The sequence below is a fragment of the Camelus bactrianus genome, chromosome 27 (genome assembly GCF_048773025.1).
Source record: "Camelus bactrianus isolate YW-2024 breed Bactrian camel chromosome 27, ASM4877302v1, whole genome shotgun sequence".
Lineage (NCBI taxonomy): Eukaryota > Metazoa > Chordata > Mammalia > Artiodactyla > Camelidae > Camelus > Camelus bactrianus.
In genome coordinates this window covers 26496861-26519557 of record NC_133565.1, presented here as the reverse complement: position 1 = coordinate 26519557, position 22697 = coordinate 26496861, and the positions used below count along the sequence as shown (strand labels likewise).

The window sequence follows — 22697 nt, the reverse complement described above, 5'->3', positions numbered from 1 at the left end:
TGAACATGGGTGTGTAAATATCTCTTTGAAATCCTACTTTCAGTTCTTTTCGATATACTCTTAGAAGTGGGACTGCTGGATCATATGGTAATTCTGTTTTATATTTTGGAGAACAGCCACACTGTTCTCCACGCTGTCTGTACCATTTTACATTCCCACTAACTGTACAAGAGTTCTGATTGCTCTACTTCCTCTCCAACACTTGTTATTTTCTGTGTTTTGTATAGTAGCCATCCTGATACGTGTGGGATGATACCTCATTGTAGTTGATTTGCATTTCTCTAATGAAAAGTGATGCTGAGCATCTTTTCTTGTGCTTATTGGCCATTTGTATATTGTTTTGGAGAAATGTTGATTCAAGTTGTATCCGTCTTTTTAATCTTTGCTAATCTACTGGGTTAAAAATGACATCTCATTATTTTAATTGGCATTTCTTCAATTATGAGTGAAATTCAACAAATAATGCTGAATGGCCCCTACTTGTCTGGCCCCATTCTAAGTTGCTAAGGACTTGACGCAAACGGCAGGTTGAGCATCTCTTTATGCTTCTTTAACTATTTGTATTTACCACTCTGTAGACTATGTTTTTAAGTCTTTTACCTATTTTTCTATTGAGTATTTTATCTTTTTATTGGTTTTTAAGACTTCTTTACTGTATATTAAGGAAATTGGTTTTCTGTGTGTCAGATTTCTGTTGCCGTGTAACAAATTACCATGAACTTAGTGGCTTAAAACAACATAATGTTATTATCTGACAGTTTCTGTGGGTCAGAAGTCTGGTTACAGCTTATCTGGTTCTCTGCTTCAAGGCCTCACCAGGCTACAGTCTAGATACTGGCTGAGGCTGTGGGCTCATCAGAAACTGAACTGAGAATGAGTTTCTCAGCTCCCTTGGGTTGTTGGCAGAATTTATTTCCTTGTGATTGCAGGACTGAGGCAGCAGTTTCTTGCCAGAGGCACCCACCTGCTCCTGCAGGCCACCACACTTCCTTGCCATGTGGGCTTTTCCAGCATGGCCACTAACTGCATGGCTGCTTATTCCTTCCAGGCCGATGGAGAGGGTTTTCTCCAGCACCACTGCTAGCAAGACAGAGTCTTAACAGTTCAGAATAGAATCACTCTATTGTCATATCCTGTTGGTTAGAAGAAAGTCACAGGTCTAGCCCACACTCGAGGGCAGGGAATTTCACAAAGGCATGAACACCAGGAGGTGGGGATCACTGGGGGACACCTTAGAGTCTGTCTACCACAATCTGCCATGTATATTCCAAATATTTTCTCCATTTAGTAATTTTTATTTGGGAGTTTTCTGATCTAATTTTTATGAGGCAAATGTATTGGTCTTTTTGTGGCTTCTGTGCTGTAATTTGTATATTTAGAATGGCCTTTATCACTTCAAGATTTCTCAAACATTTTTAACCCATATCAGCTCACCAAGAGCATCCTTATTCTGGTTCTTTTTTTTTTTTTTTCTGAGTGCACAGCATTCTAGTGTACAGATTTGCCATGATTTAATTCAACTAGTTTCCCCATTGATGAACATTTAAGTTATTTACAGACTTTTAAAAAATATACAGACTACGTTGTATACAAACAACACATATAATTTTATACACATGCAAGTATAGCTGCAAGGAAGCTTTCTAGAAGTGGATTGCTGGGACAGTGAGTTGATGCATTTATAGCTTTGACAGGTAATGTCAGTTCGCCCCACTCCGTAGGAGTTGTACCAGTTTACATCCCTCCCTGCTGCGGATGAGAGTGCCTGTTTGCCCACTTCCTCCCCAGCTCAGTGTTTTATCAAACTGATCTTTGTCAGTCTTATAGATGAAAAATCATGTGTCTGTGTAGTTTTAAATTACATTTCTCTTACTATAAGTGAGGTGCATTTTTCCTGTGTTTATGAATCATGTATTATCTTTACTGTGAGGAATCTGTTCATATCTTTTGCCTTAATTTTTTAGGGTGGGTGATCTTTTTCTTACTGATTTTTTAGGAGCTTTTTGTATATTAAATAAAGTAGACATTTATCTGTGATATGAGTTGTAAATATTTTCTCAGTTTGCTATTTGTCTTTTGACTTTATGATGAGATTTTTTTCCATGCATTTTTTACTGTGTCAAAATTTAATGTTTTTCGGTGGCTTCTGGGTTTTGTAAATAGTCTTTTCTTTGTTTCTTGTAATACTCTGTGCTGTCATTTTTAGATTTAAAATCTTTGATCCATCAGGAGCTTATGCTAATGTAAGGTATGGAGTGAGGATCTGACAATTATTTTTTCAGTTTGTTAGCCAGTTGTCCCAACACTGTTTATTGAATAATCATCTTTTCTCTACTAATTAAAAATGCCAGTTTTATCATATACTAAATTCCCACGTGTTTGATTATATTTTGAGTCTTCCTATTCTCTCTTGTTGATTTATGTGTCCATTCATACACCAGAATCACACTGTTTTACTGATTAGTTTAGCTTTATATTACATTTAAAAATCCTAGTAGGGTTAATTCAGTCTTACGCTTCTTTTCAGCAATTTTTCTAGGCTGTTTTTGCACATTTATCTTTCCAGGTGAACTTTAAAATAGGCTTTTTAGGATCTCTTTTTAAAAATCCTGTCATTAATGGGCTTTATGCAGCTGAATGATGTGATCAGATTTGTGTTTCAGGAAGATTACTCTGACTGCAGCGTGGAAACTAAGTTGGAGGAAACAGGATTAGAAACCAAAAGACCAGTTACAAGGTTGTTGCAGTCATCTCTGGGAGTGAGTGGATGGGAAATTGAGGGTACTAGTGGGTTTGAGAAGTGTTTAGAAGGTCTGAGTGACCATACTTGGAGATGCTTGGGATGGGGAGGGCCTGGGAGGAAGTGCTCCAGGAGGACCCTGAACTTCCAGGGCTAGGCTGTGGGGTGGTGCCTTTTCCAGAGATTTGAAACACGTAAGATTGAGCTGGTATGGGAGGCAGATGACAAATTTGCCTCTAAACACGCTGAGTTTGAAATGCCTGCCAGGCAGTCCTAGAAAAGTTGTCCAGTGGGCTGTTGGATTATATATGTCTGAAGCTTTGGTGAGAGGTCTGGGCTGGAGATAGAGATTTGTATGACAGAGCCCTTAAGAACCCCAGCACTTAAAGGACCATCAGGAAGTTTAGGATTCAGCATGGAAGACTGGAAACTCCCAGGGTAGTAGGAGGAAAACGGGAGAAGTGTGGAGTCACAGAAGTCAGGAGAGTGAATTGTCAGTAATTTCAGATGCTTCTAAGAGGTCAAGTAACTTAAGAGCTGAAAAAGTCCAATTGGATTTAGTAACCAGGAAAGTCTATGGTTAGCTTGGGGAGAGAAATTTCAGTGGAGTAGAAGGGTGGGGGGTGAGGGGTGAGTGGGAGTTGAGGAGGTGGTTGAGACAGCTTCATTGGAAAGCTTGACTGTGGAGAAGAGGAGAGATGCAGGGGTGAGGGGAGGTTCTCCCAACCCCGTCCTTTTGGGTTTTTATGGAAGCATCATCACATAAGCATTGTTGATTAAATCATTGGCCATTGGCAATTGATTCAACTTCCAGTCCCTATCCCCTCCATGGTGGTGGCGGTGGGGGCACTGAAAATTCCAGCCCCCTAATCACGTGGTTGGTTCTCCTGACAACCAGCCCCCACCCTTAGGGGTGTTCCGAAAGTCATCTAACTAACAACAAAGACACCTTGCCAAAGGAGCTCTGTGCCAGAAATGGGGAGGAAGATCAAATATATTTTCTTACTAAAAATCATAATACCACAGCTGTAAAGCTGGTTTACAAGGAAGAGAAAGGAGAAGGGGCACAGTCAGTAAGTCTGCTGACATGGAGAAAGGTCTCACACTGGTTCTCCCCTCCTTAGCTGCGGCACGTCCCAGCGACAGTCCTATGACTTTTCAGTCTCCTCAGTACCATAAATTATTTCTGGAAACTCCAAAAATTTTCAAAAACATCAAAAATTCTCCCAAGAAAGAACAAGGAAAATACACAGAAAATGAAAAAAAAAAATCTTTTCCTAATAAGTTTCTTAGTGGCTTCAGAGGAAATATCTGAATTATTGCATTGAGGAAACATTTTACTTTTAATCTCTAGTTTTATACTCCATGCTGATTGCACACTCCCACTGTGGACGTGAAATATAAAAAAATCACCTCAAAACTTTGAATCCCCACAAAAATAACCAAATTCACTAATGATCATATTTTCCTTATCCGTTTTTTAGGGTACCAGGTAAGTAGTTAGTTAGGGTTGTGTTAATGGTGCCTAATCTGAGTCAGCTGAACCACATCATTTTTCTGGCAATTGAGGAAACTGATTGATCACCATTCCCTTTCCTGGGTTCTCACGGGTGGGGAGTTGACCTGGGAAGCTGATGGAGGATCAAATCACTAGCTTTATTAGCTTTATTACCAGCCCCTCGGAGGCTCCCAAGGCTCCATTGGGCAGGGCTCTGGGGTTGAAATGGGACATCCCTCCTTAGTCCTCCTCCTCCTGGAGCAAGGCCACCTGGCCTGCATAGGCAGGGCTGACCCATCTTACTTCACCAGTTACACCTCACCAGTCACAGGCCAGAGCTGGAGAAAGGCCCACCTTCCTTGTAGGGGAGAGACCCTGCCCTACTATGGGGACCCAAGATGCTGTCAGGGCACATATTCATCCATCCAAAGTGGGGCCTGGCTCAGGAGAGCAGCTCTCGACAGCTCACGTCTGAGTGGTTGGTTTTCTCCCCTGTCTGGAAGCAGAGGGGAGCACTTGCAGACGAGAAGAAAAGCTTCCTCCTTATGAGTCCGGCCCAGTTTTTGTATTAGGTGACATAAGGCATGCCAAGCCAACATAATTTGGAGTCTGCAAACAAGCAACCAGACTCATTTGCAGTTTTAATTCAAATTAAATGGAGAACCTGGTCCCACAGGCCTATCCTACTTTTGATAGCTTGGTTCCTCATGGAGAAGAATGACCTTACAATGATGAATTTTTAGAAACCTCTCATCTGGGCAGATTCCCCCAAGAGATTCCCGCAAGGACGCTTTACAGCTCAGCCTATGGGGAAACATGCCAGAAGCAAGGCTGCATAAAAAGGGAGTGGCCTGCCTGGGAAAGTCGATGATTCCCATCTCCGGAGGGGCCCCGCAGAGGCCAGATGGCCACTGAGAGGAGTCTGCGTAGTTGGATTGACTGACCTGAAGGGTGTTCCTCACTCTTTTGGCTGTATGAGTCCAGAAGGAACAGAACACTGCGCGGGCCTCTTCTTGAGCAAGTAGTCAGATGAGGAAAAGTGCCCAAAGCTTTTTAAAATCAAAAACAGGATGTACATTTTGTTTTTTTTAAAAAACTCGGTTTTCTTTATTTAGAATTGCCATGTGCTTTTATATCTAACTAAATATTCCAGATTATTTTATTCTCTCTAGTAATATTTTCTTTTATAATTCTTTTCTCATTCCTTTGCAAAATTGTACACTTAATTTTGTCCTTTAAAGTCACGTGGAAGAAGGTATTTTAGTCATAATTTTTGCGGACCATATGGTAAAACATTTAGCTTCCATCTCTCTCTTTTTTTTTTTTTCATATCTGTAGGTGTTATTGGGTTAAACCTGATAAAGGGCACCCTTAATTATAGTGTCACAATTTTAAAAAATTGAACTTTTAATTTGGAAATTTAAAATATACCCCAAAGTAGAGAATAGAATAATGAACCCCCTTATACTCATCACCAATTTTCATAATATTTTCCAGTCTTGTTGAGATATAATTGACAGATAACATTTATTAGTTTAAGGTGTACAACATAATGATTTGCTATATGTATATATTGCAAAATGGTTACCACAGTAAGTCTAGTATATTCATCACCACACAGAGTCACAGAATTTTTTCCTTTGCTGAGAACTTTTAAGATCTACTCTCTTAGCAACTTTCACATATATAATACAGTATTGTTAGCTGTAGTCACCATGCTGTACATTACATCCCCAGAACTTGTTTATCTTAAAACTGGAAGTCTGAGCCTTTTGACCACCTTCACCCATTTCCCTTGATAATTTTCAACACTTTGTCAGTTTTGTCTCATTTACCCCCCCTCTGCTGTGATGCAGGACGCGGCGACACTGAGAGGAGGCGGGGAAGGGCCATCAGTACCAGCACACGACTGTTGCTTGCCTCCATCTCCCACGGCAGGAAGAGGCAAGTGATGGGAGAGCCAGGGTCAGGTGTTTTGACTCCTTTCCTGCTGGACCTAAAGTACCTACTGACCCCTCTGGCCTCCCAGGAACTGTTGGCCTTACTCTAATGGCCAGTTGCTTCCCTGTTTAACCTGCCTCTAGGCCAGGCTCCCACTACCCTGCCCTGTCACTGCTCAAGTCTTAGCTTCTAAAACCAGTTCTTCCCTTCCACAGTTCCTTTCCGTCATCCTGTCATCACGTAAGAAGCAAATCGGCTTCTTCTGGTGGAAATATATGGGCAGACCCACTTTCCCCAGAACTGATTTCTCTACTCATGATCATAGTAGCAGCCAAAGGGGAACTACACTCAGCGGAAGGCCTCTCTTTCCACCCAAGACATTGCACCAGGAATGGAGGTGGGGATGGGAGCGGACAATTTAAAAGTGGGGACCTTTGTGGGGACTTGTGTGGCATTTCCTAGAAAAAGAGTGACATACCTTCCAAGGCTTGGGGTCTACATTAACCTCTGCCATGCCTGTGCCCATCCCTGAGGATTTGAAGTTGAAATTCTTTTTATCATGGAAAATTTAACTATCCACAAAAAGAGAAAGAATAGAAAAATAGGCCCCCATACAGCCATCACCAGTTTCAATAATTATCAACATTTATCATTTAAACTAATTGATCCTGCATCCAGAAGGAGTTTTGTATCCCCAGTCTGGATGTATTTGTTTGTTTATAAATTATGTGTACATACCCCTGTACTGTTATATCATTTACACAAAGAATAGAAACCTTAGTGGAAACAGAGCTTCTAATATCTTCTTTACACTCTGAACAGAGCCTGTAGACCCCCAGAGGGGCACACGCTCTGCTTTGAATCCTAATTATTTAGAAACATAATAATTCACCAAGCGTGTGTTGGAATGCACTGTCACAGACACTGTGTGGGTGCTGAGGCAGGGAGATGCTGGAGGCAGGATGACGGTCTCAGTGCTCACAGTGCACTAGACCAACAGAATGTCACACCAGCCTCTCCAGGTGAGACACCTGCGCGAGCCCTGCCTGGGGCATCGGCCTCTTCCTGAACAGGAGCCCCGCCGTGAGCCCTAGGCCCTGCACTCTGGGCATGTTTTATGCTTTGCTGCTATTTCTTATTTTGACAGATTATTTTACTTGGCCCTCTGAGATCATTTTGACTGCTTTGATATTTTTTGTATTTGGACACTTGCTGCCTTAAAAAGCAAACTGTTTTGTCTCTCCCATTTTTTAGAATAATCTTTTAGCTTAGGTTATCTTATTAATTTTTCTTCCCTTTTACCTTTCATTTAAAAATAAGGATGAGGAAGGGACAACACAGGGGACACAGATATGGTGACAGGCCAGGTCTCGGGTTGGAAGGTCGGGTGCCAGTGCCTTCTCTGGCATCTGCTCTGCTCCTCGTGGCTTCTGCTCATCCTCACAGCAGGACTCATTTGGTGCTTTGGAGAAGACTGGGTCCCAGATTCAGTTGGCAAAAAAGGCATAGTCTCCATGTTAAAAATAAAATAAAAATAAGCCACTCAGGTGATGCAGGCGCCCTGAGGGACACAGTTCCCTGTAAGACTGGAGGAAGACTAGCCCAAAGATAGTGTAGCACTGTCAACTGCTGGGAGGAATGCCTGAACTCGAGGTCTTGCCCTCTGACGTGGCTGAGCACCTGCTTTGCCCAGGTTCCAACACCGCAGAGAGCAAAGGAAGATGCCGGGGAGCTGCAGTCAGGGAGGGCTGGCGGGGCGCTGGCAGGTCTGACCCTAGAGATTCGTAAAGTATTTTGAATTTCTCGTTAAGTATTTTGTTTTGTTTTTTTTTTTTTGATGGTTGTATAATAGAGTCTCTAACCAAGCTATGAAATCCTTTTTACTCTGCTCATTTTATAAGGTAGAATTAAAATGCTCCATTTAACCCCAAGGCAGTGAATCAATAGCCTCTTCTTTGTTCTGGGCCCTTCTTCCCGGTCCCTCCCCACCTCACGAGAACCAAAGGAGGCACTGGCTGTGGCTGGAATGATCTCCAGCTAGCTTCCCAGGAGTGGCACAGTTATCCCTTTGTTAGACTTGCCCTTTTTAAAAGTGGGGACCTTTCCACTCTAGCCTGCGTGTAAGTGAAAAGCCCTGCAAGCTCAAGGAACCTGCCCTACTTCCTGCCCTTGTTAAGCCTCCACTCTTCGCTCCAGAGGAATTTATTCAATACTGGAGCCAGTCTTTCATGCATTTACCAAGAACTAAAGAAGTAAACTAAAGAAGCGCTCAGGGCATTGTGGGCAGGCAGGAGGTCCTGCAGTGCAGTGATGAGAAGTGTGAGCTCAGGGCAGGTGTTAACTCAGCCCATCTAATAGTACCTTTTCGACCTGTTAAGCTTCCAGTCCCCTGTTCCCACCTGAGCTCCACGGCGGGGGAGGGAAACAGATGGAAGCTCAAACAGGTAGAGGAGTTGAGAATTATTGAGGTGGCATTTTACTTCTATAGGAGGAAGCATGAGATGGTCAATTAACAGCCTTGGGGCTTGTAGCTAACCTTCTGTAAAATATTAAGTTAGACACCTACTCCAAGTGAGACTACTGGATCCTGTATCAAGCTGTAGGTGTGCTGTTTATATTATAAGACAACCAGATACTTTAGCAGGGCGATTATCATTTAATTAAATCTTAGATCTTCAGTAGGTTTATGGGAACATAATAAAATTTTATCTGGAAAATTTCTGGAAAGCCTTCTTTACTTTTCTCGTGTTTGTCAGCAAAAGTCCACTTACAATCTCAAAAATAGCTGATTTTATGCGGCGACTCAGCAAAGGAGGCAAAATGGTGTGGTGAAGAGAACACCAAGTGAGGCTCAGACTCCCGAGTTCAGGTTGCCAGGCTGCCGATAGCTGTGTGACTGTGAGAAAATCACTTCATCTTTCTGGATCCTGGTTTCTCGTCTGTAGAGGGGAAGCACGGAGCTGGTTCCACTGTGGTCCGCAGTCCTTTCACTTTTATTTGCGCAGCTCACTCTGAGAAGCCGGTGGTCCCTGTTCCCTTCTGTTGCCCATCCCCGCCTTATTTTCGCCTGCCGTGGGCTGAAAGACGAGGTGGCCCAGTTTATGAGGCTGCTGTAAGGCATGGTGGAGAACCTGGGGGGCCCCCTTCCCAGTACTCCCCTCGAGGACTCTGTTTTGTTGTTTAGAGTCTCTCTTTGCTTTGGTTCACTGCTGAGATGGGTGAGGTAGTCCATCAATGACCCCTCGTTCAGGCTAGCACATTGTTCTCATACCATAAAATTATGGTGACATTACATCCAGTGTAATGCCTTTGCAGCATGGAAGATTCCTACCATAAGTATTTCTAGTATTGACAGTGGGATTCCAGAAAACTCTTTGTTGCTCTTACAGGAATTTTATCATTTTTTTCTTGATTTTTAGTCATCATAATGTCTACAGATGAAGCTGTTGAGAGTTACTATATATATTCTTAGTCATAAAACATATAGCATGTTTACGTTTAATAATGATAATCTCCTTGAGTTGACAATAAGCAACTCTCCAATTCTCAGACTTCAGTTCATTTCATGGCTACACGTGGGCTTAGTAGGAATCTGCTTGTGGTTTATTAGTCATGTGAGAAAGATCTGCGGTTTCTCATTAACCACAAACCTAATGATATGCCAACAGTGTGGTATATCTGCTTAAAGAATGAATGCAAATATAGGTCACACTGACAGATCAGTAGTCCCTAATTAAAGGAAATAATCTTCCCCCAGGAAAGGTAAGGAAATTCAGCTGCAGTGTTCAGCCATTCATCCAGGGTGCAGCTCTCAGAGGTGATGGGAGGTGGTGGCAGATGGGGCTATGCGTAAAGATGCCTGCATGAGGTCTCGGTCCCTGGGGGTGTGCTCTGAGAGTGTGGTCCTTTCTACCATTAGCCTGGAAATCCACAGCTCTGCTTATTTTGGAAGATTCACATCTCCTGATCCATCTCAGAAATAGTTCTGCCAGCAGCATTAGCTGCGTCACCTTCACCCCGTCAGCCACCCTAATATCTGCAAACCTGAACCAATTAGCCATCCATGTTGTTTCAGAAACAGTCAGGAGCATGCAGTCCTGCAAGGTGGGCAGAGCCTGGGTCTGGGGTTCTCTGCAAGTGGACATCCAGTTTTCAGCAGTTCCTTGAACCGCTTTGGATTTGCCTCCTCCCACCAAAGCCCAACTACAGAAACTAAGCAAGACTGTGGCTGTCTGCTTGCCAACCCAGGGACCACTCTTACTTTGGCCTTGTGGCCCTTTGCTGTTGAGGTCCGTGGAGCCTTGTGTTTGGGCTGTACTCCACCCAATCTACCCTCTCTCAGATTTGGAGACCTAAGCCCAGAATCCACCTTTCTTCTGCCTTGAGTTACCACTCGGTCTTTTCTCTGTGTGTTTGGCCCCTGGCAGCTAGGTCACAATGTGGGACGGACTTCGGTAGCCCAGCCCTTCGCTGCTAAGGTTCCTGTTGAGCCTCCTGGTGCTAAACCTCACTGTCAGGCTGTTGTCACTGGCACCCTGCAGTATCTCAGGCTGCCTCCGAGACCCTGCTGTTCCCTGCTGTTCCCAGGGTGCCATTCCCATCTGCTTTCTCGTGCCCAGAGGCCTGCAGTAAGACCTTTGCTGGCCCAGGCCCAGAAGAGATTATTGGACCTCCTCTATGTGTATTTCAGAATGAAAACTATTAAGCCATCCTAAATAAACAAACAAGGAGATAAGGAAATCCAGCTACATTCTGATTTTTCCCACAATGAATACTTTGAACATTATTGAACATTCTCAGTCTTTCTCTTCTGTGTTGCCCTTTTCTTGTTTGTGTCCTAGAATGTACTCGGTCTACCTGTGGGCAGTCAGTCAGTCCAGCACCGGGTCCCAGACATCTGTGTGGAGGAGCTTTTGTACACGGGTGCATAGGAGCCCTCTCTTCTCCACTGAGTGTCTGGGTCCCACATTCCCAAACAGGGTGGTGCTTGTCAGAGCCTGAGCCTGAGGCCCTCCTCAGAACATGCAGGACCTTTTGACTTTACATCTCCCTTGTTGCTCTTCTTGAAAAAGAGGACTCTCCATCTCACTGCTGTCTGTCTCTCTGCCATCACTGCTGTATTAGTCAGCTTTGCTACAGTAACAACCAATCCAAAAACTCTGGGATTTTCAGCAAACATTTATGTTTCACTCGTGTTGCCTGCTGCGGCTCCCCTCCTTGCATCTTCCCCGCTACAGTGGAGGCTGAAGGAGCATCCCCACTGGACATGGCATTCTCATGGCAGAGGGAAGAGTATGAGAGCTCCTGGGTAGACAAGATGTATATCACGCCTGCTCGTTGGCAAAAGCAGGTCACAAGACCCTGCCAACCATTTTCAGCATCTTTTCAGCCATTCATCCCATGCAGCATCTTTCAGTGGTGACATGGAATGGGCAACAGATGGGTTGATCTAGGGAGATCTAGGTGCTTAGGGGAGCCTGTGGGAGGGTCAGAATGCTGCAGAAGTCCCTGGTGGTGATGCCACACCTGCTGTCCACAGGAGGGCCCTGCAGGGTGGCCTCGCCTTCAGCAGGATGCTTCACAGTGTCCCACCACCTGGCCTCCTTCCTCCTTCCAGTGCCTAGTGCACTGGTCTGCAGAACCCCACCGGCTGGGTGGCTTCAACAACAGAAATTTATTTTCTCACAGTTCTGGATGCTGGAAAGTTCAAAATCAAGGTGTTGATAGTGTTGGGTTCTGACCGCCTTCTTCCTGTGTCTTCACGTGGCCTTTCATCTGTGTGCATGTACTACTGGTATCTCTTCCTCTTCTTCTAAGGACACTAGTCCTCTAGAGCCTACCTTATGACCTCACTTAACCTTAATTACTTCCTTAAAGGCCCCATCTCCGAATGCAGTCACCTTGGGGGTTAGGGCTTTAACCCATGAATTTTGGGAAACACAATGCAGTCCATAACACCCGGTATCCTTGGGATAAGGCAGCTTTCACATACACAGTCTAATTTTGTTTTCTCAACAAGCCTGTGAGGAGGTTATCAGATCATCATTTTCACTTTATAGATAAGGAAGATGAAGTAACTTGTTAGTTAGTGGAGGATTCTGGACTGAAACAGTTTCTTTGACTCTAAATCACATGTTCTTTGAACTGTGACGTGGAATATTCTCCTTAAGAACATTAGAAATGAAATAACTATATATGGACTGAATTAATAACTAGGAAGGTTACATAATATATGGAAGATTGTTTACAAAATACAAAGATTGTTTATAAAGTTTTAAGTATAAAAAATAGATCACAGAAATATATGTGCTCTGTGAGCACAGCCATGTAAAAAGTATGACTGAAGCTTAAAAAGGAACAGAAAAAAATGAAGTAACTTGGCCTTCAGGGTGGTAGGGTTTTGTTTCTTTTTTGTATTAAAGTTGACCTAAAGAATTCATTTATAAATAACAGAATTTTAACTCCCAGAAATCAAGAGTTTGGAAGTTGGTGGGGACAGGAGAATTGTGTGTCCGTTTGTCCCTAGCTCTTCGGGGCCCAGAGACTTAGGATAACTACCAAACACCATAGTGTTTAATAGACTCCTTCACTGTGAAACTCCTCCAGTCCCAGCTTCTCTGATTGAACTGCTGTAGCTCACTTGATGAGCCAGGCAGGTCGCTGTGAACTGAGAGGGCTGAAGCCAAATATCATTTGGAAGAGGATCAGCGACTGCAGGGGCCGAGCGTTGAAGCTGTGCCCCGGGGAAGAGAATATCCAATGTAAGCAGAGATTATCCCCCCAAAACTGAGTCCAGGTAGTCCTGGAGGGCCTGGGCCAGTGGGGGTTAACGCAGAAGGGGCAAGTGTAAGTAGAAAATACGGGTGTCATGGGAAGCCTGGAAGACATTCCAAGAGCTTTCCACTTTTTGGAACCCTTTCTAAAGACCCTCAGCGCCACCTCTGTAGGCTGGCCCCCGGGAGCCCAGTCTGGCAGTGCTCTAAGACTCCTAGATGAAAATGTCGTGTTTTCGAGTACACTTAACGTTACTGTGGTGAATGTTGATTATATTACCAGAGAGTCCTCCCTTTTCTTTTATCCAGGAACAAAGTCATCTGTCTCTTAAAATTATGTCTATCATATAAACAGGTTCCGATAAGGTGTGCTGTCCCCTTGATTAACGAAGGTGTCTCAGTTGGTCACTCCTAGGATAGTGTGTGTGCTCTCTTATCTGAGGTTAGCACCCAGCTTACCTGTTACAGGGATGTTTTTCTTCCAGGCTCACAGGTTGTTCCTCACTAAGATCTCTCTCTGTCTCTCTCTCTCTTTTTTTTTTTAGGAGTTAATAGATCTGGATTGTGAAAATAGATTAGAATTCTTCAACTAAATTAGCCCAGACATTTTATCAGCCCATTCAGGAGAAATAGGAGTAATTCTCAAGTCCAATATGACAAAATCCGTAAGTTTAACAGAGAAAAATTAGTGATCAATTCTTAGCTAAAAGGAGCTCCCCCATAAAGACATAGTCTGTCTAGGGATTCCTTTCATAGTAAGCTAGCTATTTGACATATGATTCAACTTACATAAAAGAAAACCTATTTTTATATGTTTCACAAATACCTCTGGCATCAGATTGTATACACATTGCCCCATTCTGTGAAATATAATTTTCCAGCCTAGGATTTGGTCTTTGACCATCAAAAAGATTGCTTTTCATGATGCCAATCTCAAAAATGTTAAGAATGTGCCCCAAGCCTCCCTTAACAAAGGACTTTGGATTCTACTCAAATGTCTAACATAGTAAGTCAGTGAAGTGATCTGGTGTCCTACCTGCAGGGAGCAGCCACTCTCGATTTCAGCCTCTTTTGCCATGTGGGAATTTGGGCCGAGATGTTCAGATTTTTCACGAGAAGCCCCAGACCTGAATTTTTAAACAATGCTGATTCGATAAAAAATGTAAAAAGACATTGTGCAGAGTAGCTAGTCCACAGTCTGTGGGTATCCCATTTTAATTCTGGTTGCTCGATCTGTGTTTCTGCAGGTGGACACTATGGTGCCCAGTTTGTTTCTGTCTTAAGTATACCTCTCTCACATGTCACGTGTCCCTCCTAGTTTCCAGATTTGGTGTATGAATCCGTAGTCCCCTAATTGTGACAACTTTTAATATATCACTCTTTCAGCTTGCATCTTCATACCTTAAAGACCATTTTAAGTTATTCTGTAACTATGTAGAAACAGCCCCATGTGCTGCAGTCTATTAACCTCGACTCAAGTCACAGTGAGGGACACCAGTAAAATTTTTAAGTCAGTCTTGTCATCTGTTGTTGTCAGCTGTTGTTCTTGAGGGTGAGTGGCGATGTCATGGTCACAGGCCAACTCTTCTTCCTTCCCTCTGCAGCCGTCGTTCCACCCAGCGGACAGCGTGCGAGGAACCCGCCACCACGGGCTGGTGGAGAGGCCGTCCCGGACGCGCTTCCACCCCCTCCACCGACGGTCTGGGGACAAGCCAGGACGACAGATATCCTTTCTCATCATCAGAGGAGACGATAAGTTTTGAAATGTTTGAGAAGTTTTCAGGTTTTATCTTCTCTGCGATTCCCTTTTGGCCTCAAAATCTTCATTTTATCTGATGAACAGAGAAAAAAAAAATGAGCAGGAAACCAGAAACATCTCTGCACCACAAATTTGGAAGGATCATTGTAGGTGTTTATGAAAGTGTCAATCAAGTTCACTTTAATGAAGTAAGTGCACATAAGAAACATGTAAGTCAGCCTCATTGCAAGGCCTTTGCAGCATTTTCTTCAGAAATCAGCAAAGTCAGAGTTGACTTTGAATCAGGTTAGAAAGATTTAGTCTAGCTAAAACAGACATACAGATATGTGATTTATTTTTATTTCTGTTGACCCACTGAACTGCTGTTAGAACTTACAGAAGGAATTTTATATGATTTTCTATTTATGGAGTCTCAAACTCAGTAAGTGACAGCTAAAATATGAAGCTGGTATTTGGGAAAATTCTTATATGGTGATATGTACTCACACCAAGTCCTATGCTGTTACGTAGGACTAAAACAGGAGACTGAGTTCATCTGACAATTTTATTTATCAGGCCAGAGTAGGGGGTGCTGCCGAGCATCCAGCATTGTGCTCAGGGTGTTTAGAAAGAGACCTGAGCCAGATTTGGTGAGAGAGGGCACAGAATAAGTGTGCCGGGAGAGCCTGCGCCCCCCACTTCACTCTTCTCACCCACAGGGGTGGAAAAGACCAGAAAGGCAGGGTGAGTCTGACTGCAGAGCTGAATTCCTGGCAGTGATGGTAGAGTTGGCTTCGCCAGCCTAGAAACCAGGAAGCGGGGGAAGGGCACTCATGTTTACTGAGCACCTATCCGTTCCAGGCCCTGTGCTAGGCAATTCAATGTCATTTAGTCCTCAAAACTCAGTGAGCAGTTGACTTTTTTAACCCCCATTTTCCCCTGAGGAAACTGCGTATCAAAGTAACTTGCCCAAAATTCCACTGCTGAGGTAGGAGGGGCCCAGAGTCAGCCCAGGTCAAGCTGGGCCCCTTCCTCTCTGCAGTGCTCAGCTGTTCCCAGGACCATGCTCCAGAGAAACCCGTGGGAGCTGTGGGGACACAGAGGAAACCACTGCTTTTCTTGCCCTCAAGCTTCTTGCAGTCTTCCAGTAATTTGAAGTGAGGATAATGACCCCAACGAATGTTTATTTCTCCCCTCTTCTGCCCCCAGGAACACACTACATTTGGTCCATCAAGATACCCTGACTTCTGATTTTGTATATGGTGTGGCCATTATCAGGGGACATGAAAACAATAACTGATTTTTCCAGTTCCTTTCTGGGAGGTGAGAATTCTACCGTTAAACCACCGATGTATCCCTCAAATTCCTTTCTGGAATGTGCAGAACTTTAAGAATGTAAAAAGGAGAGGAGAATAGAGGCAGTTCTTCAGCGAATTCACACACATGTGGGTGGAGCAGTAAATCAAACCATTGTCTAAATTGCTCGGAATTTTCAAGCAAAAGACTTTGAGTGTTGTTCGCTTGATGTAACATTACATCTTTTTCTGTTGTCTCAATTCCCTCTTTCTCTTGTAGGTGTTCTCTCTAAATATTATAATACATATAGATACATTTACAGCTTTCTCAGAACCTTTTTGCATCAAGTATAGTCTAAATATATACATAGAGTCATAGCTTTTTTAACCAAGGAATACCTAGAAGAGGAGGAAATTGAAGAAAAGCAATAGAGAAGAATGTTCATTCACCTAAAAACAGTTTGAGTATCTGTTAGCATCAGGCATCATTTAGATACTGCAGGCATACTGGCAAACATGATATGGTCCCTGCCCTCAAGTCACTGTCATCCAGTGGGAGAGGCAGCTGGGCAAGCACGTGGTCGCAGCACAGTGCGGGGAGCTGTAGTTGAGGTGGCTCAGGGGCTCGGCAGGGACAGCCTGAACCAGTCTTGTGGGGGCATAGAAGGCATCCTGGGAGAAAATCTGAGGCTTGAAGGGTAGGTTATAAGTAAGGTGATAATGTACATCTTTATTCAACAGATGTGCACAGAGCCCCTCTCTGCACCAGGTACTGTTCTCAGCGCTGGGGACTCAGTGGTGAATAAGACAGGCATGTCCTTGCCTTCTTGAGTTTACAGTTCTTTGGGAGATGACAGACAGCAAACAGTTTAAAAAATGATGAAGGAAAATAATTTCAAGTGGTTGTAAGTGATATCCAAAGAGGAAGACAGCTGCAGAGGGAATGTTTCAGGCAGAGGGACGGACTTGGGCGAAGTGTAGGAAGGCGCTACTCCGCCGTGTGCTCAGGGGGCCCCGTCTCTCCTCAGTAGTAAGTCACAGGGTGTGGCTGGACCCTGTGAGATCAGCAGCAGAGCAGATCAACTCCTAAGCGGAGGAGAAGCAAGAACCAAGTTCCTATACAGAGCAGTTAAAGTTATTCATCAGACAGTACAAGACTGATCATAGACCATGAGACGTCTCTCCATACACTCTTCTCAAGCACCGAACTGGGGCCCTGGGGCTTTAGCATAGGCCTGCCCATTAACAAACAGCAAGTCTCTTTTGAGGAATCCAGGGACCCCTAAATCCTAGTAAGATATAAAAGTGGGATGATTTTCTGTTGCAGATATTGGTATATTCAGGAGAACTTGAGGGAAGAGGGCTGCAATTCCGTCTTTCCTTTCCTGGCCTGCATTCATATGATTTTGAAATAATTCACTTAAAATGGTTGCCTTTCACACTGGTCTATTACTCCCTCATGAAGTTTTATCTTTTAAAAGTATTAACACTGGTTTGAATCTTTGTTAGAACAAAAAGAAGAAATGTGTTCAGAATTCTCTTCTTCCAGCTGTTCCTTGGCTTGGGTGTTATTTTAGAACAGGCACACTGGCTTAGACAAGGGTTCAGTCCTATGATACGGATAAATGATCTCAAATAAAGTGAACATTGTTTGACAGTGTGGGCAGCCGCACTCCGCAGAGCCTGTGGCACAAGGGCATTCCTTCTGCGGTGGGCGGCCGCCCCCACATAGAAGGCCAGTGCGGTGGGCTCTGCTGTTGGCATGAGTGGCCACCACAAGCAGAGACCAGGGCACTGCCCAGGTGGGCTCTGGCCTGGGGCCGCACTCAGGGCAGAGGAGAGGCGCTGCCTGGTCCCCGGCTGGGGGCCAGGGCTTGAGAACTCAGAGTAGAAGCTCTCCCGCCTCCCTGCAGGCAGCCCTTCTCACCCCTCCCTCCTCAAGGGCAGCAGAATGTGTACCCCAAACACCGTCTTGCTGAATTTCTCAACTGTTAACATACATTTACAGCAAATGTAATATTATCTCAGATCTGTGGGTAAGACACACTGATGAATCATAGAAAATGTCTTCTTCTAAAAGAGATGTGTTTTTAGAAAGAAAGACAAATGTTTAGAGATTTCCCCCAATTTATATTCCCAACAAGGCTTGAGAGTATACTGTGTCCTGAAATCTAGTGTGAACAGTCATCAAGAGATGCCTTAAGACCCACGAAAGTTAGGAATGGCTCTCCTCTTTGGAATAGGTCTTGCTTTGAAACTTTTCACACAATGAAATGAAAATTATAGAACATTGGTTTATAGAGCATGTTTATTTGAAATGCATGGCCTATTATGTTTGAGAAACACTGAACTCTCTGTCACTTCTTGGAGCCTCACAGTTGACATTAAGGCTCTGAGAAGCCCTATAGTTAAGAAACTTCTCATCTTTAACCCGGGATTTCCAAAAATTTATTTGATCAAAAAACCCAATTTTCATCTAAACACCCATTAGAGATTTCCATCTCAAAGTTCATGGAAATAGTGGTTTTTAGAGTGGTAAGGGGGAAATATTCAGACCTCAAAATTCCACATGCCACCTATTTGTCACTGATATGCTGAAAGAAATAAGATGTTCTGATACACATAAGAACTCAAGAATGATTCCACTCATTATGCCAACTCCCTTCATGTTTGACTTTAAGATATATTCTAGTAGGACATAGTAGGAGGTAAGGGGACCAGAGGAAGTAGAGTGATGCTGAAGACATGGTCGAGAAATTAGGGGAGGAACCAAACTGTGACGTTTGTATATATTAAATCCTACCCTGGCACTCGTCTTGGTGGGCGGGTTCTATTAAGTGGACCTGGAGTTCACGTACCCCGCCAGCTGCAGGGGAGATCACGAGCCTGCCCCGCACCCTGTCTCTGGTAGAACCCCGAGTTCCAGAGGGTAGGAGAGAAAACAGTCGGCCTCTAGGCTGCTGTAGGGGGCAGTCCCTGAGCCCTGCCCCAGGTCCCTTACCACATGGGAACAGAAAGCCAAAAGAATGACCCAGCTGTGCTCACCAGCCACGAGCAGGCAGCACAGGAGAGAGAAGGGTGGAAGCTGCTTGGAGCTTCTGAGGCTCAGTAATCCCACCCACAGGGAAGTGGGCCAGCAGATGTCCTGTCTTATTGATGGAAGGGCTACTCCCCTTCCTTTGGGGACGAGTAGGTGAGCACTTTCCCTCTGATATTCCCCGAGCTGAGAAGGAGTAGGAGTCCCCGTGTCAGAGGACTGAGGCAGGAGCGTGAGGGGAAGGATTTTCCTCTACTGACCCGCAGGGACTTGGGGAGAGAGAGAACAGACTGGGATGACTCTGAGATTTCCAGCTGGAGCCCCTGGGTGGATGGCGCCCTCCACTGAATACGAGGGACTGTAAGAAGATGAGAGGGAAGATGATTAGTTGGGCTTTGAGTAGAATTTGAGGTACTTCTGGTGGAGAGGCTGAGTAGGCATTTGGAAATGTGAACTTGGAGTTCACGAGAACTGTTGGGAGCTGGGGGTATGGATTCAGGAGTGGGACTGTGGGTGATAGTTGGAGCCAAATGTATGTGTGGACCGACCAAGGCGAGCATGGAGGACAGGGGTCAGGGCCTGCTGACAGAGTCTCCAAGGGCGCTCTTCCCAAAGTACCCGGCCTCTCCAGCCTCCTGCCCTGCCCCCACTCTACCTGGTACCCAGTGGTGCTGAGACCCTCTCCCCATCCTGTCCATTTGAGAGCAATGAAAGCAGATGCGAGCAGAGCAGAGAGGCTGTGAGGCCACAGAACTTTGGGACCATTAGGGTTGAAGGCAGGAGAGGAGGAGCTTCAACAGGAGTGCAGAGTGGAATAGATAAAAAGGTCCATTATGACGTGGGATTGTTTTTTGACTTAGGCTTAACTAAGGTGGTAATGGGTGAGGAGCTGGTCTGGCTTGTTAAAAACCTGTCACCTGCGTTGCTCTTCTGTTTGTTTGCTGGCAATTAGCAGGCACTCTGGAAATGTTTGTTGAATTAAATGGTAAATTCAAGTTTACAAATAAGGGTATTTTTCCTGTTTTTATGTTGTTCTTTAGACGTATCAGTGTTGTGGAGTAATTAGTCACCTGAACAAAGTTTTCTGAAATCTTCAGAAGAACAAATAAACCTTTTCGGTGTTTTCCTCTGTTGAGTTTAACTGTAAGCTGCTAACATTAGTGATTCTCTTGATGCCAACAGTTCTTTGGTTTGTAAATATCCATTAAATGAGATGTGATGGTGAGAATTAAGAGAGCTCAGATGTCACATCTTTTAACTTTAGATGCCTTCAGTCTAGCCATATTATAATTTCAGGAATTTACTTCATGTCCGTGTTGTTAATCTACATCAGAAAGGCTACAATGCTAACTTACACCTCAACATTGAAATAACTGATGTTTGATCATTGCATTATTACGACACCACTGCATTCTAACTTGCACTTGTCTAGATAATTGGACTTAATGACTTTAAGGGTGGCAGTGCACCAGAAGAAGTGGTGAACTTCTGCTTCATGAAATTCAGCTTTTCTGGACAGAGAGTCATCACACCCTGCAGAAAAGAGAAAGGCTCAGTGCCTCCTCTCTCCGAGGGCCTTCTTATTTCTTTCTCACCTTCTCCTTTCCTGTCTTCTCCTGGGCTCTGTTCTAATCCGTACTTTGCAAGCATTAAGCCTAATAGTTAATGTTGGAGAAATATCGGGTCTCTTTTTTGAAAATGTCTGCTTTATTGTACTGACTAAGATTCAGATTAAGAAATAAGGTAGCTAGACATGACACAACTAACACACAGGAAGTGAAGCTGTGATCATAATGCTTCTCCTGGCAAAGGAAATATTTCATTAAGAACTCACTAGTGCCCAAGTTCTACCGGTGCCAGATTCCACCTGCATCATAGTCCCTTCTCATCAAGGCTCCCGTCTCTTCCTGAGCTCTAGCTCATGATGGCTTCTTTTACACAGAGCCACTGAAGATTTTTTTAGCAGGAGAATAATGTAATTTAAAATGTTTTAAGAAGGCTATTCTATGGGTATAATTAACTAAATTAACCAACATGGCTCTGCTGTCCTCAGCATGAGTGGTGTAGCATCACATTTGTCTTTCCGTGCATGTGGAAGATGTGCGAAGGCACACTAAGATGTGCTAAGGCTAGACCCAGGGAAGGATACAGAATTTATGGAACGGGGCCCCTGACAACCCAGGGAAGTTAACATTTCTCCACAAACCTAATGCAGTTCCCTTCTGACGATAAGTAACAGGAACCCTCAACTTGAAGAAAAGGGAATGTATTGGCTGACATCACTAGAAGCCCACAGGCTAGATCTAGGGGCCCGTCCAGTAGCACTGAGACTCTGTCTCTGTGAGGTGCTCCCTCTGAATTGACTTCCAGGGAGAGAAACCCAGATTCACATGGTCCTCAAGCTCACCACCTCCACTGGGGACACTCCTTTTTTCTCCTCAAAAGCACTCTCATTGGTCCTGTTTATATCATGAGCCCATCATCCCTGAACCAATCACTGGGGGATAAGTTGCCTTGACTGGAAATGCTGGGCCTGGGAGCATCCCGTGGGACAGGGAGGGGAATGCCAGGCTTCCCAGGTTTCGGGTTGGGGTGGAGGCAGTTCTTCAAAGTAAAAGATGCTAGGCTGGCAAAAAGAGTAAGAAACACCCCCGATGAACCAAGCAAAGATGGCACTGGTTAGAAGACAGAGAAGTAGACTTTTCCAGAGGAAGCTGGTAAGAGAATGCGTGGAGGAAGAGCTGTCTGATGCAGCGATAAAGATAAGGACCCACAACTCAGTTGTTTTAACGCCCCACGATTCCAGCTTCTTACTTCTGCATCAGCTTTCCATTCATTTTATTTTTCCTTTATTAAAAACTCTACTTTGATGGTGGTACTTTTGGAGCTAATTACGCCTCACAGCCTCTGGATGAGAGTTGGCCCAGGTAAGCAAGCCATGTTTTCAAAGGTATGATGGGCATGTGCTATTTTTGGACGGTTTCACTTTATTTTACCCATCCTGAATGTTGTTTTAGAAATCTCTAATCTAAAGCACAGACTCTTGTTTTCTCTTGTAAAAGTGAAGTTCTTTCTATGCATAATCATATGCTTATATGAGAGTCTAAAATTATTTAAGTAAATCTAGATCTTCATCTTTAAGACCAAATATAAACACATTTGGAATACATTTATAAACATAATACTCTGATTTGGTATTCTTATATCTGAATATATGAGGTGTCTTGGCAATCCACTGAAAGGAACAAAGGCTTTAGTAAGCTCCTAAAGTTGGATTTGATTTAGGGTCTCTTTGAGTATTTTTGTATAGAGAGAATATACACCCCAAAACTGAGTATTTTTGAGAGTGACAGAATATACAGTTAACTGAAAAGATGGCTACATCCAGTGGGTATGTGGTGTCATTTTCAGATCACCTAGTCAGATTTCGGAGGCATTTGAAACCATTTAGCTCTCTGGGTTGAGGTCTACTGTCCGTGCATTCTCTGGGCAAATACTGGCAGCAATTACTGCAGACGATGTATTCAGGACCTGGGAAAGGTTGGTGTGAAGGTGGGTAACAGCTGGCCCCTGCCTCCAATAGGTTTTCAGCTACCCTCAAGAATCTTGAGATCCATGGTTGTAGGATAAACACAGTATTTTATCATAAAAAGATATCTTGAAACAGATTTTAAA

The 22697-nt window shown here is 44.0% G+C and overlaps 1 protein-coding gene across 4 annotated transcripts in view; it reads left to right on the top strand.

Annotated features, from left to right (window-relative positions):
* Window positions 1-22697, top strand: part of CRTC3 (CREB regulated transcription coactivator 3) — an 87756-nt gene that overhangs the window by 32309 nt on the left and 32750 nt on the right. For 3 of the 4 annotated variants that reach the window (XM_074354287.1, XM_074354286.1, XM_074354285.1), the window contains exons 3-4: window positions 14557-14676; window positions 21888-21949. In XM_074354287.1, coding sequence (XP_074210388.1) covers window positions 14557-14676; window positions 21888-21949 — 182 coding nt within the window. Of the gene's footprint in view, window positions 1-13497; window positions 13618-14556; window positions 14677-21887; window positions 21950-22697 lie in introns of all 4 variants that reach the window. The other variant, XM_074354288.1, reaches the window with a different exon arrangement.